Source organism: Tachysurus fulvidraco, chromosome 5 (assembly GCF_022655615.1).
Source record: "Tachysurus fulvidraco isolate hzauxx_2018 chromosome 5, HZAU_PFXX_2.0, whole genome shotgun sequence".
Classification (NCBI taxonomy): Eukaryota; Metazoa; Chordata; class Actinopteri; order Siluriformes; family Bagridae; genus Tachysurus; species Tachysurus fulvidraco.
Window position 1 is genome coordinate 29,357,891 of NC_062522.1, and position 17,500 is coordinate 29,375,390.

A 17,500-nucleotide genomic window follows, 5' to 3' on the forward strand; every position below is an offset into this window, starting at 1 on the left:
GAACTTTTATTTTACTAAATGGTAAAAACACTAATAGCAGGTACTTAAATAAATAAATAAAATTCTAATTTGTTAATCCTTAAATCGGGAATAAAAAACGTTCAAGATGTGCAATTATAGTAAAGAGCAAAAATTTAGTAAAATGACAAAATAACTAAAAAAATTACTTTTTTTTTAGTAAAAAAGCGACAAAAATGTTCAATGCTTTTACATTTTCCCTTTAACAAATGTCGAAAATTGTAATCGCTGGCTAATTTCGAATATGACCATGTGACACGCACATTCTGACCTTTCGTTTAATGTGGTGGAACATCTGTAAAGCACATTAACTTCCGGTGTAACAGCTACAAAAATCAACAACGACGACTCCCATTTGTGACCAATCAGAAGCGAGAATTCAACAGTGATGATATTAAAGCTTCTAAATTAAACTCTATATGTGTGAAAAAATCTGATATTATATTCCAAGCCAATCCTTAACCAGGTTGTTATTTATTTATATATATATATAAAATATCGGTATGTTCAGCGATATAATTAAAGCATCACGGTTTCACAGTTAGTCACGCTGTACGATTGAACCATGGATGGTTCCCACGTCTATCTGCGACTCCTCGCTGCATTCCCAACCCTGTTCCTCAGGATTCTCTCTAAATCACACCACAGTAATGTTTACTTCCTGACTCATGGGATGTGAAACTCTTTATAACTTTTGTAAACGTTGGATTAAATTACGTTGCTAGCTTTAACTTTTCCGTTCATGACGGCTAACGAGCGCTACGGCATTGCTTCGCAGCCGTTCTGTCTTCAAGCTTAAATACTGACGGTACAAAAAGTTATTCTCCAAAATGACTTCTTAAAAAAAAAGAAAAGAAAAGAAAAGAAAAAAAATGGTTGATTAACATCGTGCGTCTTGATCATCATATCATGAACATTTCATACCTTAAAACTACTTAACAATTCGACAAACCGTTTCGGTCACATATTGTGAGCTGTGTACAAACGGTGATACTGCATTTAATGAGTTGGCCGCAGTGTGAATTATTTAGGAGTGCACACATGCTACACGCGGTTTGTTTCGTGATACGGCTTTTCTGTTGTTTAAACGGATTAACGTTAGCCACATGTCCAAGCAAAACACGATCTTTGTTTTTTTTATTGACATGGAGCGCTTTTTTATCGATTCACTGTTGTGCTATTTTTTTAAATGTTGAAACCTAAATCTTGTGAATAATCGGATAAAATGTCATTGTGACGCTATTGCCGTAACACCGAATGCTTTTAGACAATAGGTTCAGGTTCCACGAGGGTTACGACGGTTATGGTCTGTTACAAAATAAATTAATTTGAAAAAAGAAAAAAAAAAAGGCGGCCGTCTCTCGGAGCGTTTGAAAGGTAATCTGTAAATTGAATCCAGAGAGACAAAAAAAAAAGTTATTTTTCTGTGCTTGTGTTCAACATATTTCACTCAGGAAGATTTATTGGATGTAAGTGATGTCAGTGTAAAAGGGCCTGACATCTGTGTGGAGTAAGAGGTTTCATGACGAGCAATCATTCTCCACTTCACCAGCCCTCCCTCCATTTCTCTCCCTCCTGCTAATGCGAAAAATGACTCATTCTCCAACTCCCAGGTTTTTTTCTTTCTATCTAGCAGTAATTCACCTCCTCTCTCTCTCTCTCCTCTGCAGGCAGGTTTCCAGACGGCCATCTGAGTGCAGATCAATACCATTTTTGGGCTGCAGAGCCACAGCACCCCCCTCCCCCACCTAACACACACCGCCACACATGCATCTCACCCCCGTCCATCTGCCCTGCATTGAGTATATTACAATCGGCAGTGTGTCTCACTACAGTTTGGAGAACCTTTAGCGCCATTAAGCCAGGACAACGAGCCATTAGATAGCACAGCTCACACTCTCTCTCACTCACTCACACACACACACACACACTCAGGCTCAATTACCCAGAGGCCCTGGCCTGAAGGAGGAGGGGACGAGAGTGTTTGAAGTCAGACAGATGAGGGGAAGGGAAACTAAATAATGCATCGGCAGAGGAGCACTTTGGCGCGAGACGTCCTCGAACACTCAGGCAGATGGAAGACGTTAAGGCATAAAAGGCCGAGCCGGAGGAAAAACAACGCAGCCGAGGCTATGTAAGGTAGCCGGAATGACTAATTGTTATTGTCTGCTTGAGTCTGAAGTTTGCGAGTGATGACACTAGATGAAACATCACATGCTGCACGGTTGCATCGAGATTCCGAACGGACACGCTGGTCTGAAAACAGCACACAACATCCGGCCTCGGGTCTCCCAAACCGTAATCAACCCCACCCCCCGACCCTCTTTCCTCATGTCTCCCTTCATTCTTGGCGTGTCCCCTCCCCCTACTCGTCTGTTCACACACAAACACATACAGATGTAGAACAGATTTCAACGTCTCATGTTCCCTGCGTATTTTTATGCAAGTAGCACCAAGACAGAGAAAACCGTCTTCGCTGTACATGTCTGTCTGCCTGGGATGTAGCTTAAAGAAAATAATTCAATAAAATTCAATCGCAGACAATGCACATGGGGCGAAATGCCGAGGAAGAAATGGCAGACATTAGGAATGATAATATACGAGAGGTTTTAATCCTCAAGAGTGCTGGTGCAGAATTCGAGTTGCTTATTTAAGGCGAGCACGCACACTATCCGCTGCTTGGTTTCCTGACACTGTTTATTTAACATGAGTAAGTCCGTATGGAACAAAAAGGGGGCGGGCAGAAGGACAATACTATACTGTATGCTGAATGCAGAATGGAATCGTTATTGTTACTGACATTACGAAGCATTTGATTGGCTTGTACTGTGGATTCTTCAATAACACATCCTTGATTATGTCACTAGAATTAAGGAAATAAAGCTTCAATGATTTACAGATAGAACCAAAAACAATTAATTAAATAAATACCCAAACAATTAAATAAAGAAAGAAAGAAAGAAAGAAATAAAGGTGATACAACACTGCAGTATAAAGTACCCTGAAGCATAAATTACTACTTTTTTAAATCAAGTCCAGACATTATACGTATTGCATTTAACCGCGTTTTTTCCCCATACCGTCCATCCCTACACTTATACACAAAAGGTTCCTCAAGGCTTTTTCTGGATGGATAATGGATCTAGTTTCCTACAGAGGTTCTGCTTGGATTCAGCCGTAACAAATTAGAAATCTAATAAACAAACATACTATCCTTGGGGCGTATTTTCTAGCTTATAGGGCAGGCACCGTTACCTTTTTAAACATAGGAATCTGTTGACGTCGTACACAACATTCAGCCGTCGTAAGTAAACACCACCCAGGCAAGGTATTAAAAGGTGTACGCTTGATGGTCCTCAGCCCCCAGTGACAAGATATGGTACAGTATATGGTGCACAGTTGTCTTTCTCTCAGTCCTACCCTCATCCTTTGTTTTTGTTTTCACTGCGTGTTTGTGAGCCCTGAATGTGCCATGGTTACATATTGGCCTGTCTTCATTTACATTACATGGAGCATGTGAATGCAGAGAGATCCAGACCTACAAAGAACCACTTAGCACACTGCAGTCTGTAGAATAACTCAGTTCACACAATCCTGTAGTCTTCCAAAGACAAAAATATAGTTTTAGATGTCATTTTATATGCATGATGTGTTTTTTTTTAAAGCTGTTCTCTTTTATGTTTTCTTAATAAAAGCATAATTTTAGATTTGCTTGTAAAAGAGATGATAATATATTATTAAAAGGTATAAATTTGAGGGCCAGTATTAAGATTTGCTTTTAGAGGTTCATCGTAAAGGTAAAAAAAAAAAAAGGGACTTGTATTATAAGACATCTTTAGCAGTGTGAGTGTGGAGCCTTTGTGCTCTTACCTGGCTCATGTCTCCTCCGCCCTCCATGCGGGGTCTCTTACACTCGGCCCCCACCGAGTCCCCGAGTGGTGCTGCAGCGGCTCCGTGAGCGTCAGGCTCCGGGTCTCCACGCTTCATCCCCCGCACCGGGTTGGGGCTTGCGCTCTGGTTCTGCGCCTGAGGGTTTTGGTTAGCGGCCGCATCCAAGTCCCTGTTGTCCCGCTCCATCAGTCCCCGACTAACGGGCAGCATGATGGACGCAACGTCGGTCGACATTAACATTGAAAACGTTCCGACGTCCCTTTCCCCGTGTTCTCGCTTCTTCTTCTTTATAATAATCTTATTATTATTTATTTATTTATTCCCACAATTACGTGCGCATTTAAAGCTCCAACGCGCGCTACCAGATAATTATGATGATGATTTTTATATATCACGTTTTTCCTCCCTTTACTGAAGCTTTGTGCCTTAAACACACGGTCTGTTAAAACGTCCTTTTCCGGTCGGATTGAATCTATGTTGCGATAATCAAAGCTCACATGAACGCGCCTGCGGATTTAATGTTACATTTGATTCCCGAGTCGATTCTCAAGGCCTAAAACGCACCAGAGTGCAAGAGACAGATTGCAAAATATATTGTGTGGCATGAAGAGGAAAAAAACCCTGTGCGGATAAAAAAAAAAGCGACGTGGAGCGAAAATATTATGGACGACAAACAATGTGGGTAAAACAAAGGTTTAAGAGAAAAGCGGCGTGTTTTCGGAGTCTGGAGGCTAAATGCTAGGCTCCATATCCTACCTCAAAGGAAGGGCGAATTTTTCCCTAACGTCCTCCTCCTAATCCTACAAAAAATTAGCCTGCGCGCGCACACACACACGCACACACACACAAAAACCCTGCTCTTAAAGATGGCTGTCACGAGAACGCGTCCGAGTTCGCTGGGTCATCGTTTAGGGCTCCTCCGATCCGCCGCGGCCGCTTTTCTCTCAGACAAAAGGGAGTCGGAGCTGCGCGTGCTGCTCGGTGTCCTTTCTCTCCGTCCGCGAGCTCTTTCCCTCCCAGTCGGTTCGCTGTGTTCCTGCGGCGCGTGCGGAGAGGAAACCGCGTATCCCCCCCCTCACTTACTCACCCGCGCGCGCTCTCGTTACAGTGGAAACCCCCCCCCCTCGCTCTCCCCCCGCCCCTCTGTTCCCCCCATCTCTCCCCCTCCGCTTCCCCCTCTATCCCCCCCCATCTCTTCCCCCCATATCTCTCTCTCTCTCTCTTTCCCTCCCTCTCTCCCTCCGCTCCTCCCCACTCTCCTTCTGCTCCCTCCTCCCTCTCTCTCTCTCTCCCCCCGCGCGCTGCCCCCCGTTACTCCACAGTGCTGCCGCTGCTCTCTGCAGTGCTTCTTGCTTCTCCTCTGGACTGCGTCAGATTTTTGCCCTGGAACAAATCAATGGGACGAGCAACCTTGAATGTGCACATACATACATACATACATACATACATACATACATACATACATACATACATACATACATACACATACACACACACACACGTATGTAGGTGTGTTTGTGTATGTGTATATATATATATATATATATATATATATATATTTTAAAACTAAAGATAGCTAGCTTGTATAAAAAATAAGTAGTAGATTTTATTTATTTGATAGTGCAGTAATTTGTGTGGGAGAGCTATGTGATGCAGTGAACATTCATCTATAAAAGTAGATAATAGATAAAGCTTTCAAAGACTATATATATATATATACACATATATATATACACATGTAATCATTTCAGTTTATTTTTTATCTCATAGCTATCTACATGTATACTTCTACCTCATGCAGGCTATCCACACAAGCCAAAGACTGATATGCTTCAAAACAAGGACCAAGGCATACAACTGACTGTCATAGCAGCTAGTCATAGCATTAGGCCTAGATATGAAACCTGACCTCTTCCATTTTCAGCACATGACATTTTGCTGTGTATAGCCTTGCCTGAGGAAATAAGAAGATAAATACTGTTTGCTCCGTTACATTTTTGTACATAATAATAGGCTACAGTGTTTAGGCTGTAGTGTGTGTGTGTGTGTGTGTGTGTGTGTGTGTGTGTGTGTGTGTGTGTGTGTGTGTGTGTGTGTGTGTGTGTGTGTGTGTGTGTGTGTGTGTGTGTGTGTGTGTGTGTGTAAATCAGTAAAAGGCTGCAGTGGTTGGAAAACTTCAGTCTGTGTTATAGGTTTTGATCGCCCCCTGGTGGTCATTGTAAGCAATTGTCTCAACCTTGGAAAACCACACAATGAACGTCATGTGTTTTACTTTAGGCCTGTTCAACAGTTTAGAGCTAAAATAAGGTCCGAATCACTTCCTGTTTCTGTGTCCACTTTGGGGAAAAGCACTGGCGTCTCATATTCTCCATCTGAGAGGAGTTTAGTGTAAATACAATCTCTCAAGAAGTCTCTCATGTACAGAACAACAGAACAGGCCTATTAATAAGTACTTTTTAATAAAAAAGACTTTATTGTGTGTGTGTGTGTGTGTGTGTGTGTGTGTGTGTGTGTGTGTGAGTGACCAAAATACTGCTGTGTTCTGCACATCAGTATTTACCACCTTAATATTTGTTCTGTGCATCCAGTTGTCATTGCAGATGTCACATCACCAGCACACACAAATCTTGCCATAAATCCCAATCAAGACGAGTTCAATTCCATTTTGTAAGACTACAAAATGTTGAAAAGTTCATATGAATGTGCATACTTATGCACGGGTCAGTATATTTTTATAAGCCCCAAGCTTTGACAAAATGGGTAGTCCAGAAAGACATGCCGTCTGATGTGGGTGGGCTGACAGACTGTAACGTGTTTTATCCATGTGGAATTATAGCTCTTAAAGTTTTTAATCAAGCAGAGACTGAACATTGCTCCACGGATGGCTCCACACAGTGCCTGGTGAGATTTAATGGGGGAACTGATGGAGTGAAGGACTCACACAGAGCAATACAGGCACAAGTACTTCTTGGAAAGAAAGACCTGAAAATTTGAAATGGCAAAGATTTAACATTAATACCCTGGGGCACAAAAACCCAAAAGACTTTCAGATAAGAGCTTGTAAGTGATTCTCGAGTGATGCAAGAATCTAAGGTTTGCATTAAGTTTGGGTGAACATGCTAGTTTAAATGCTAATGACTGGATCCACATCCATTCATGGTGAGCATAACAATATGCTGTGAGGAAAAGTAAAGATAATTTTGTGTTGTATATCACATGTTCCAAACCTTTTGGACTATTTTTCTATAACACACCCATTCCTTATGAGAACGACGTAAAAATTAAAAAGTAAAAATAATACGTGTTAGACAATAAAGCTGAAACACCTGAAACTAGGGCCTCCTTTAGTAACCAGCAACTAATAGTCTTGAATATAAAGGATACATGTCCTGCACTGTGACCAGAGGAATTTTCAGCCATTCCTCTTGCAGAACAGTGACCAAGTAACTACATGATGCCGGTGAAAGAAAATGTTTCTTGACTTGCTCCTGTCAAAAAACTCCCCAAGTGTCTCAATTATATTCAGATCTGGTGAATGTGCAGGCAATGGAAGATGCTCAACTTCACTTTAATGTTTCAGTTACATCATCTAATGCCTGTGTGCAATACGCACACACACACACACACACTCACACACACACACACACACACACACACACACACATACACACACACACACACACACACACACACACACACACAAATCAACGATAACCTTAAAACCACTGGCAGGTGAAGTAAATAACATTGATTATCTAATTACAGTGACACCTATCACAGCATGGGATTTATTGTAGCAAGTGAACAGTAAAGACTCCCAAACAGGATCACGTGAATATCAGACATTAATTAAGTGTATGTTTTGATATTTTACGGTGGAACATAACAACCATAATGCTTGATTGAAATTATATAAGTAACCTATCAAATGAATAAACCCTACTGTATGCATAATTATTTACCACTTCATATTAATCATAAGATTTCACTACAATAGGTTATATCAAAAATGTAAAGGAAATGATGAATCCTCAATGTTCAACACAGTTGTTTTTTTTTAACAATTTTGAGAAATAAGTGAAAAACTGCTGACTCTTTTCTGCCCACTGACTGCCTCGTTCGTCAACAGAACTCCAGCTCAGAATCTGATGACTAGTAGAAACATGTATTTGTAACATGTTACATTAGATTTACACATTTCAGCCTTGCATCACTTGTTTACTCAAAGTTCTGCTGTCTCCCCACAGTTACATCACTGGTACCGAACGTTCCCTCCCATTACGGGGCATCTGTACCTAAAGAACTTCCAAATGAACAAGATCTCAAGCAACCAATCAGACTGGTGTACCATCTTTAAGTGTTGTCTTTTAGTTAAAAACGTGCTGCGATGATTGGTCCTCACGAAGATGCCGTGAATTGATCTCCCTCTAGGATGCGCTTATACCAGGGTTCCCCAGATGACAAGGTGCTAAACAGAGGAAGGGTCAAGCCAGAACGAATACAAGACGACGAGTCACGCTTCTGTAGCAAGAACAGTTTGGTGAGGGAGAGTGGTGAGTGATCCAAATGCGTAAAGTATTTTTTTGGGGAATCTTTGTTAGATGATAGTGCATCAGCTTGATTATATGGATAATAATTATGTAAAGTATATTGCATTAAGAGATAAAAGATAAAAAATCCATGCCAATCTCTGTATTTCCTTTTTAGGTCTCAATAACAGTGAGATGAGTAACTTCTCACTACCCCCAAACGTTACGGATCTCGGTTGGCATCAACCACTTTGGTACAAGTACGAACAGTGTGCCGTGGGTCCGTATGCATTCATCTTTTACTTCATCGTCAAAGTTTTTAACCTGGCCTTGGGATTCCCCACTAATATGCTGGTGATGTGGCGCATAGCAAGGTGCAAAAGTGAAGCTTCCACGTCCGATGTGTTTATCTTCAACCTAGCCATAGTGGATGCTTTTTTCTGCCTGATGACGCCTGTGGATCTGATGAACCGCCTGTATTTGGACAACTGGGGTGTCTGGAAGTTACAGAATCTTTCCTATGGAATGAAAGATACAACACCACTGTTCTTTACCTGCATCTGCTTGGACAGGTACATGGCTGTCGTGCACCCTATATTGTTCACGAACATCCGCGATAACCGCATACGCATAGGCATCACAACCTTGGTATGGGTGATGATCTTGGCTTATGCTATCACAGAGAGCATTTTAGGAATACCGAGTGTGACCAACGTGTTCAGCAGCCTCATACTGACTTCCTTTTTCATCATGGTCTTCTGCAACATATCCATCATCTGGGTGTTGCGCAAGAGTATTGCTGGCAAAGAGACCATGAACCCTGTGAAGAAGAAAGCCTTTAAAATGGTGGTCATCCTGCTGGCTATCATTGTCTTCAACTATTTGCCACCTGTGGTGATCATGCCGTTTGGCTCCACCTTCACGTTTTTCCAGAGGCACTGCCAAATCAGTGTATCGATCTACTCTATCATGGACTTGAGCAGCACAATTGATCCGATACTTTACATCTCCAAGACGGACAGAAATAATTTCTGCTCCTGTCTGAAAGGAAACGCAAACAACCCAGAAAAAAATCACAATGTGTAAAAAAATAACAGTCAATATCTAGAATCTAGAAGAGATTAGAGATGTGGGATATTATTCAAATCCACCTGCTTCACTGGAGAAGATTTCGTTTAAATTTAATGGCATTTAAATCATTATAGATGTAAATATATTTCTATATGTTTCTATACGTTTCTTTTATATTTTATCAAGTTGGAAAGGCTGTTTAAAACACCTTACAGCATAATTGCAGACACAGAACGGATTTAGAGACTATTTATTGCACAATACATTATAACTACGCTTTGCTACCCCTGTCTATATACCACAAAGTTCTAGTTTGCAAATAAGTTTGTGATAATGGAAATATAGAAAAGACTGATTAATCGATATATACACTTATTTGAAACATCATTTGGCTCATGGGTCTATTGATGTTAAACTGGGGTCATGAACTCTACCATTATTCTGCCATAAATTATAGAATAAATAACTTTGAATTACCTTTTGCAGATATTACTGCCTTATTCTTACACATTTACACAGAAAAAATAAACTCATTGTCTCCAAATATAACGAGAAGAGTCCAATTTTGTTCACAATGATGATCTCATAGATTTTACAGTACACTAGACAAATATTAATATATCACTCTTAACATCACATGTTAACATCTAGCGGATTGAACTGCATCTATAACCACAATCAAGTTTTTTTTTATACAAGACAAAAAAGGTGTATATATTTGTATAAGAATACATACCTTGGTTTTCCAAGACCTTTTCGATTCCCCTCCATCATCCACACTGATGTTTCCCCTGTTTCTCTGTGATGACGCCATATATCCAGTAACATAAACCTGCTCTAATTAAGTTGTTAATGAAAACATCTAGGGATTAATTACGAGGTCTTCGAGAGGCAACACAGGTGGGAAAAGCTGGTAATTGTGTAAATACCTGGTGCTACCTGCTTATTTAACTCTGAGAAATAATTAGTTGTGTCTTGGCAATGTTAAAGAGCAAAATTATTGTGCTGGATTATTTATTTATTTTCAGAATGTTACTGCTACTTGTTATATGCATGTTGCATATCCATATATCTATATATCTATATTATTTGCTTAATATCATTGAGAACACAAAAGAATGTTGAATGTTTAGTAGATTAGTAGAGTTTATTAGAAAAAGACATAAGTTTCTAAGTTTTAGTTGTTGGGCTTTTTTGTACAATTCTGTGAATTTTCAAGAACAATGATACAGAAAAATAAAACAGTACAAAAGAATTAAAAATAGCTTCTCTAACATGAAAACAGATACATGTATGCTAAAACTATTATACATTTGCCACATTACATACAGTTATCCAAACAACCGTGAAAGATATGAAAATAATTTTGATTTACATTTATCTTTGTAACCTATTAATTACTCTATTGCCATCATTAGCTGTGCAAACTGATTTGCGTAAAGTAAGCATGTCCCATGGGAACAGCTGGAAAAGTTGCATTATATTCGGGGCCCAGATGCAGGTGTAGCAGACTGCACGGAGACAGAAAATAGATAACTCAAAAGCCCTAATCCCTTGCCAGTTTATATACCTAAACATGGAGGAAATATGCTAAATTTGGGCTGCTAGACCAAGTAACCGACTATGCCACCCCGGGGGCCTAATACCAGGGACTTACCCTTCACATTAAATTCACAGGACACACAGGCTTGCAACTGTCAAAATCTTCACCACCAATGCACAGAAAGGCCAATTCCGAAGGGAAATAAAACACAATTAGGGTTTCAGACAAGTTTTCACTACAATTCATTCTCATCAAAAAACATAATAATCACTTGCCATCAACAAAATTAATGTGTCGTCACACTCCAATAGCAGGTTTAAAGCCTAAATAAACATACCACAACACAAATTAAAATATTGGGCAAGATAAAGACAAGTAACACACACAAAACTGAATTCAATCGCCATAGAAAAAGAACAAATTGAATCACAAAATTAATTTGAGAGAGGGAGAAAAAAAAGACAAAATGAAGGCAGGATGCCCAGTCACACTGGCCATTACTGGCCGGATGGTAAGGAGTGCTATGAGACTTACCCACCTGGTAGAGGCTGCACGACTGCTGAATCAAGTTGGACTCAGAATTACGGCCCTGGTCGAAATGAATCCCCCCAGGAACACCGAACTTGAAGAACCACTCTTCCACTAAGACACAGGCCACAGTCTCTCAGCCCGTGGATCACAAGTGGGTACTGGCACAGTAAATTTGCTAATGACTAACTGTCATTCTAACACATTCTCCTGCCCAGACTGGGACTGTTCCAACACTGTAAAATCAATGGCCATTATCTCATTATCTCTGGGCAAGAGGCCAACAACTGTCCCATATAATTATGAGCAACTGGTGGATCTTTGGCTTGCTGACACTGTTCACACTCCTAAATCCAGTGGGCAACATCAGCCAACATACACGGGTAGTAGCACAGCTGAAATACCAAATGATTCTATAGCCACTGCTCACCTCAACAGATCAGGGACTAATGCTCCTGGGAAACTACTCTCCTTAACAGAATATAGCAGTGACAATCCATCTGCATTTTGGTTGGTTCTACCTGACAGATACTGAATCACAAAATCAAAAGAAGCCAAGTCAGATACCCAACTCTGCCCAGTAGCCCCAAGCTCTGCTGTGGCCAAAAGACTCAGTGGATTGTTATCTGTGTGTACTACAGTAGGGGCTAGCATAAGCAATAGGTCTAACCTTGCCGTTAACCTCTTGTGAAAGCACTGCTTCAAGCCCTGCATGGCTGGCATCGCCTTCCAATATAAACATTTGTGTTATGTCTGCCTACACTAGGACAGAAGTAGTGGTAAGCTTCTGTTTTAGGGACTGAAAAGCATCCTTGCATTGTTCCGACTATGTTGCTCCTGACTCCTGACCACACTTGACCCTAATTAGTTCAGCCACCAACCTAGCAAATTCTTCCACAAAATGCTGAGAGTAGCTAACAAAACCAAAAAAGGTTTGCAATTCTGACACCATCCTAGGTTGGGGCCACTGATCCACAGCCTTGACTTTACTTGGGTCTATTGCTACTCCCTGGGATAAAATTACATGACCCATATTCCTTACCTACCCCTGAAAAAAGGCACACTTCCCCAATTTTACCTTGAGGCCTGCACCTCGTAGACACCCACACCATCTTCAGTCTCTGCAGGTGTTGTTGGATTAATGAGGAAAACACAATGCTAGCATTCAGATATGACAAAACAGATTGGTGACGCTGATCACCAAAGAGTCGCTCCATACATCGTTGGAAGGTGCTTGGAGCATTACACAGACCAAACAGCTTACGATTCCATTCAAACAGCCCAAAAGTTCAACAAAAAGAGGTCTTGGGGCAATCAATTTCAAAAACAAGAGCTTGATTATACCCACTGACCAAATTTAAAATGAAAATACAGTGGGCACTTGTCAATGAATCTCTAATGTTTCCTGAATATGAGGCGAGAGAAAAACATTCAAGTTTTAGAATTGAAATGTCCTAAATTTTTTGTGCATCAAGTAGCTAGCTAATATGCTTTTTTATCAGCTTATATTCAGATGGTAGCATTCATCTATAGCCCGTTAAACCGGAATGTCATTGATTTATGGGATCACATGGTAAGAAGGCTAGTTAAACACAGGTCGCCTTCATGAGTTCAGCGCACACTATTATACTGTTGAAGGATAGCCATATCCTGCCCTAACCAAATCTCCACCCAGTAGCCCTCCTATATCAACCACCTCAATTTGCTCTAACACTGACGTAGAAGAAGCATCTCAAGAAGTTATTTGAGCATTCCTTAAAGAAACTTCGTGCAACTTACCTATGACCATAGTGTTGTAGAGGCACTGAAACAGTGCCCCCAGTTATTCGCACCAGGGAAGGGGAGGGCAACAGGCCCCTGGGCAAACCCATGAACAAGGATGAGCAAGTGGCAGTAACAAATGGAAAATGACACACTACACCCACATACCTTCACATTTCCTCCACAATCTGAAGCATGCATAACCTTTTGACAGTCTTGGAATGCCTCAGGAACATTTAAATCCTGAGTCACAGGTGGTAGCTTAAATAATGTGGGCACAAAAGGCTCCCGTTAGAAGCAAATAAGCACATTCATTCCCAAGATATACAAGGGACTACCAGTTCCCCACAACCAGAAGCTATACTACCACAGAATTCAATATCCACCTCAATATAACCAATATCCATTTCAAGACAAGACTGCAAAAGATCCTGACCCCAAGGTTCAAATCTCAGCCGAAACCAGCTCTCTGTGAGAGTGGACACCATAAACTAGTATTGATCAAACAGGGTATTGGGACACTATAATATTAACAAAAAGATCTGGACATGAGGAGACTAAACAGGTTACCAATTGATTACCATCAAAAAGACGAGAGCCATGAGTACCCCCACCAAGGGACGCTGGATGATGACACAGCAAAAGGACGTGACTGAGGGCAATCATTCACCATAACACTCATTAGCAGAATGACCTGGTTGTTGGCACCATCTACAAATCACTGGAGCGGAATGAGACGAACGACCACATGCAAAGGAGGTGTGATTGTGGGCCAAGGCTCAGGTAAGCTGATCTATCTACTTTTGCTGATGCAACAGCTCCCACAGCTGGCTTAATTCAGACAATTGGCCACTACCAACCAAACCATGGACCCAAATCCTAGGACCTCCCTGAACCCCATATTGTATCTCGCTTAATAGAGGGACTGACTGACTCTGACCCCTTGCCCCACCTGGCATCCCCTCTATTTTCCAGTGAATTGCTGTCCCGCTGACCTCTAACAACTTGCAGTGGGCTGGCGTGTTATCAATTGCTTCAACTCTTGACAAAAAGCATTATCAGACAAGTGGTTGACAAATCGATCAATTACATTAGCATTTGAAATAGGATCAGATGCTTTTCACTTTCTCGAAAAAAAGGAGAACTCTAATAATGTTTCCCCATCATATTGCCAATTTGAGAAAAAGACTTCTGTAACACAATGTATGACTTTGCACACACATACTGTATAACCAATGGTGTCAAAAGTATTCACATTCAAGTATAGATACTAGGGTTTAAAAATACTTCTGTAGAAGTTCTGGTTTCAAAACTACTTTAAAAGTATAAAAGTAAAAGTAATGCAAGGAAAAAAATGCCATTAAGGACTGTGGGCTGTGCCACAGGGGCCTATTGTGCACTACCAAACCTCCTCAAAAAAACATATTTCTAAAAGCCATAATGACCATAATGTTATATTAATATGATAATGTTGAAAAACTTGGGATTCACTAGGCTACCTGTTTCAGCCACATACTATATATACCCATTAAAAAAGAACGCATTTTAATACAATGCAAATACATTAAAGAACCATATATGTGTACTACTGAGCTGTGTTTCATGGAGCAGAAGATATGACTAGTTGGCTATAAGTATTGTAATGGTGCAAAAAGTCAAACTTCAGAGGCATGTCATCAATAACCTTTATTGAACCAAACACAACCAAACAACAACAGAGTAAACAACAACAGCCGCAAAAGCAGATGGTTTTCAAGGTTCTTTGAGCCAATGCATGCTCTTCTTGGCCTGTAGATCAGCCCTGCAACACTGAACAGTCTTTCACAGGCTGCTGAGGTCGGGAGTGGCGTATTAAGCTTAAGCCATAGCTGGCACACAGCTGGGAAGGACTTCAGTACCTCTACTGTGTCTCCTGGGCACCCCAGGTACGCATCCAACTGCTGGGTTGAAACAAGAGGGCTGGTCTTTTTCAAGCAGCAAAAGAAATCCTCTTCCTCAGATTTTTGGGAGCCCTTACTGATGTGATTCATGGCCTGGCAGTCTAAATGGTTTCTGATGTAGTCAAGGCCTGTGGAATAAAAACAAAAATCAGGGCAATTTAGACCATATGACACTATTGTAATTGTGTATTGGGTAGTGTGTGTTATTCAATTTCATTTTAAACTCAATTCAAACTCATTTAACTGTCTCTATAGAATTTACACACATTAAAGGGATAGTTCACCCAAAAAAGAACAATTCTGTCATCATTTTCACATTTACCAGACACCCTTATCCAGAGAAACTTACATTTTTATCTCATTTTTCTTTTTTATACAACTGAACAATTGAGGGTTAAGGGCCTTGCTCAGGGGCCCAGCAGTGGCAGCTCGGTGGACGTAGGAATCGAACTCACAACTTTCCCGATTGGTAGCCCAGCACCTTAACCACTAGGCTACCTCATCCTGTTCTCATCAACCTTCATGTTGATTTAAATCTGTATGAATTACTTTTTTTCTGATGAACACAGAAGATATTTTGATAAATGATGATAAGCACACAGCTGATTGTAACCACTGACTTCCATAGTAGGAAAACAAATGATGGAAGTCAATGGTTACAATCAGCTGTGTGCTTACCAGCATTTATCAAAATATCTTCCTTTGTGTTCATCAGAATAAAGAAATTCATACAAATTCATACAAATTTAAAACAACAGTAAAGTAGCAGTAAAGTAAAGTAACAGTAAAGTAGCAGTAAAATCATTTTAAACAGCATTTGGCCAATAGTTGGGCCTATTACCTCTTTACAAGGACCCATAGGGCCCCATACAGGCACGTGCACTCTCATACACAGACGGGATCATGACTATCCTTACTACATACCTTATCAACCAGCTGTGGATTATAGCTATGCACAATTATCTTACAAATATTGCATATAGTAACAGTATAAACTCATATAACATTTGGTTAAATTTGAATTTCAAATCTCACACCGAGCCACCAAACTAGTTTGCAATGATGAATCATACCCTACTGGTAGCAAGCAAACCATTGGCATTTACTAGGTCACTACAATATTGTCAATAATGGACTGATAATAACAAAAACTATAGCTTTGCACAATTAACTTACATATTTGTTAATAGTTGACTGATAATAACAAAATTTCAGCTTACCTCAATATGCTTTTTTAAATTAGACGGCAAGTTTTTGTAAGCCATTAGCTCGTGGAACCTGGGTGCGCATAGCTTACAATGCATGCGAAATTAGGTTTTTTTTTCCATCCAACCATTTCAAAAAATTCTTCCAGGTACGGCCGGGATGTATAAGGGTTGGTTGGTCTTCCTGGCTACCAATTTCGTCGCTGGTCCATCTTCGTACTTGGGTAAGTGTAGTGTGACGTGATTTGTGTCATGTGCAGGTGCGACAGATCGCGTACAAACCAATAGGGTGTCGGAATGGTACAATGTTTATACTTCTCATCCAACCCCAATCACATTCTCTCTATCGGGATGGCACGATTAATCTTGATAGGTTTTTTAATGATGACAAACCAAATTAAATATTAGTAACGAGGCTATTTTTAAAATGTAAGCAGCAGAAAGTACAAGTAATTGCGTGAAAATGTAAGGAGTAGAAGTAAAAAGTATGCTAAAAAAAATAATTTCTCCATTAAAGTATAGATACTCAAAATTTCTACTTAAGTAAAGTAATGAAGTATTTGTACTTGACACCTCTGCATATAACTCATGCAAAGCTGAGATCATTTCATCTGGACCACCTTTATCAGCACTTGACCGATACTTAATCTAATCTTGGTCCTCCCCTTTGATATGATCAAACAAGAAAAAGGCCTGCTTGGTGGGCACTATATTACATACACGCATACATGCATTCAATGATAAACCATTACATTTTGGATAGCGTCAGTCTCTTGGAATGAACGCAAATCGTTAGACAGCACCTACACTCATTTCTGCTGCCCGCATTGTTATCGACCATGCTATATTAGCAGTGCCTAGGCCAGGATCAGTCAAATCAACTGGTGCCACTCCTGCCACAGTCTCTCATTGTCTGTTTGCAACTGGGCCACCAAATCCCTCATATCTTGCAGAAGATAAATAAATAAAGTTTGCTCTGTTTTAGGTTACATTTCTGTGCACAATAATAGGCTA

At 40.4% G+C, this 17,500-nt stretch overlaps 2 protein-coding genes across 8 annotated transcripts in view; one reads left to right on the forward strand and one right to left on the reverse strand.

The window, feature by feature from the left end:
- rbfox2 (RNA binding fox-1 homolog 2) overlaps window positions 1–5,013 on the reverse strand; it is a 51,787-nt gene extending 46,774 nt beyond the window's left edge. For 4 of the 7 annotated variants that reach the window (XM_027133496.2, XM_027133494.2, XM_027133495.2 and 1 more), the window contains exon 1: window positions 3,889–5,011. In XM_027133496.2, the coding sequence (XP_026989297.1) occupies window positions 3,889–4,149 (261 nt within the window). In that variant the 5' untranslated portion in view covers window positions 4,150–5,011. Of the gene's footprint in view, window positions 1–3,888 lie in introns of all 7 variants that reach the window. The other 3 variants (XR_003438525.2, XR_003438524.2, XM_027133493.2) reach the window with 2 other exon arrangements.
- Window positions 5,014–7,868: 2,855 nt separating this feature from the next.
- On the forward strand, window positions 7,869–10,295 carry LOC113634502 (hydroxycarboxylic acid receptor 2-like). Its single transcript, XM_027133512.2, has 2 exons — window positions 7,869–8,462; window positions 8,617–10,295. The coding sequence occupies exons 1-2, from the start codon at window positions 8,342–8,344 to the stop codon at window positions 9,522–9,524; spliced, it is 1,029 nt and encodes a 342-aa protein (XP_026989313.2). The 5' UTR covers window positions 7,869–8,341; the 3' UTR covers window positions 9,525–10,295.
- The last annotated feature ends 7,205 nt before the right edge of the window (window positions 10,296–17,500 follow it).

What these genes read in the sequence shown, in the direction of transcription:
- LOC113634502 (XM_027133512.2), top strand. Translation starts at nt 8,342, where the DNA reads ATGCGCTTATACCAGGGTTCCCCAGATGACAAGGTGCTAAACAGAGGA. An exon ending in CAGTTTGGTGAGGGAGAGTG is followed by an intron (nt 8,463 to 8,616) that starts GTGAGTGATCCA and finishes TTTCCTTTTTAG; the next exon opens with GTCTCAATAACAGTGAGATG.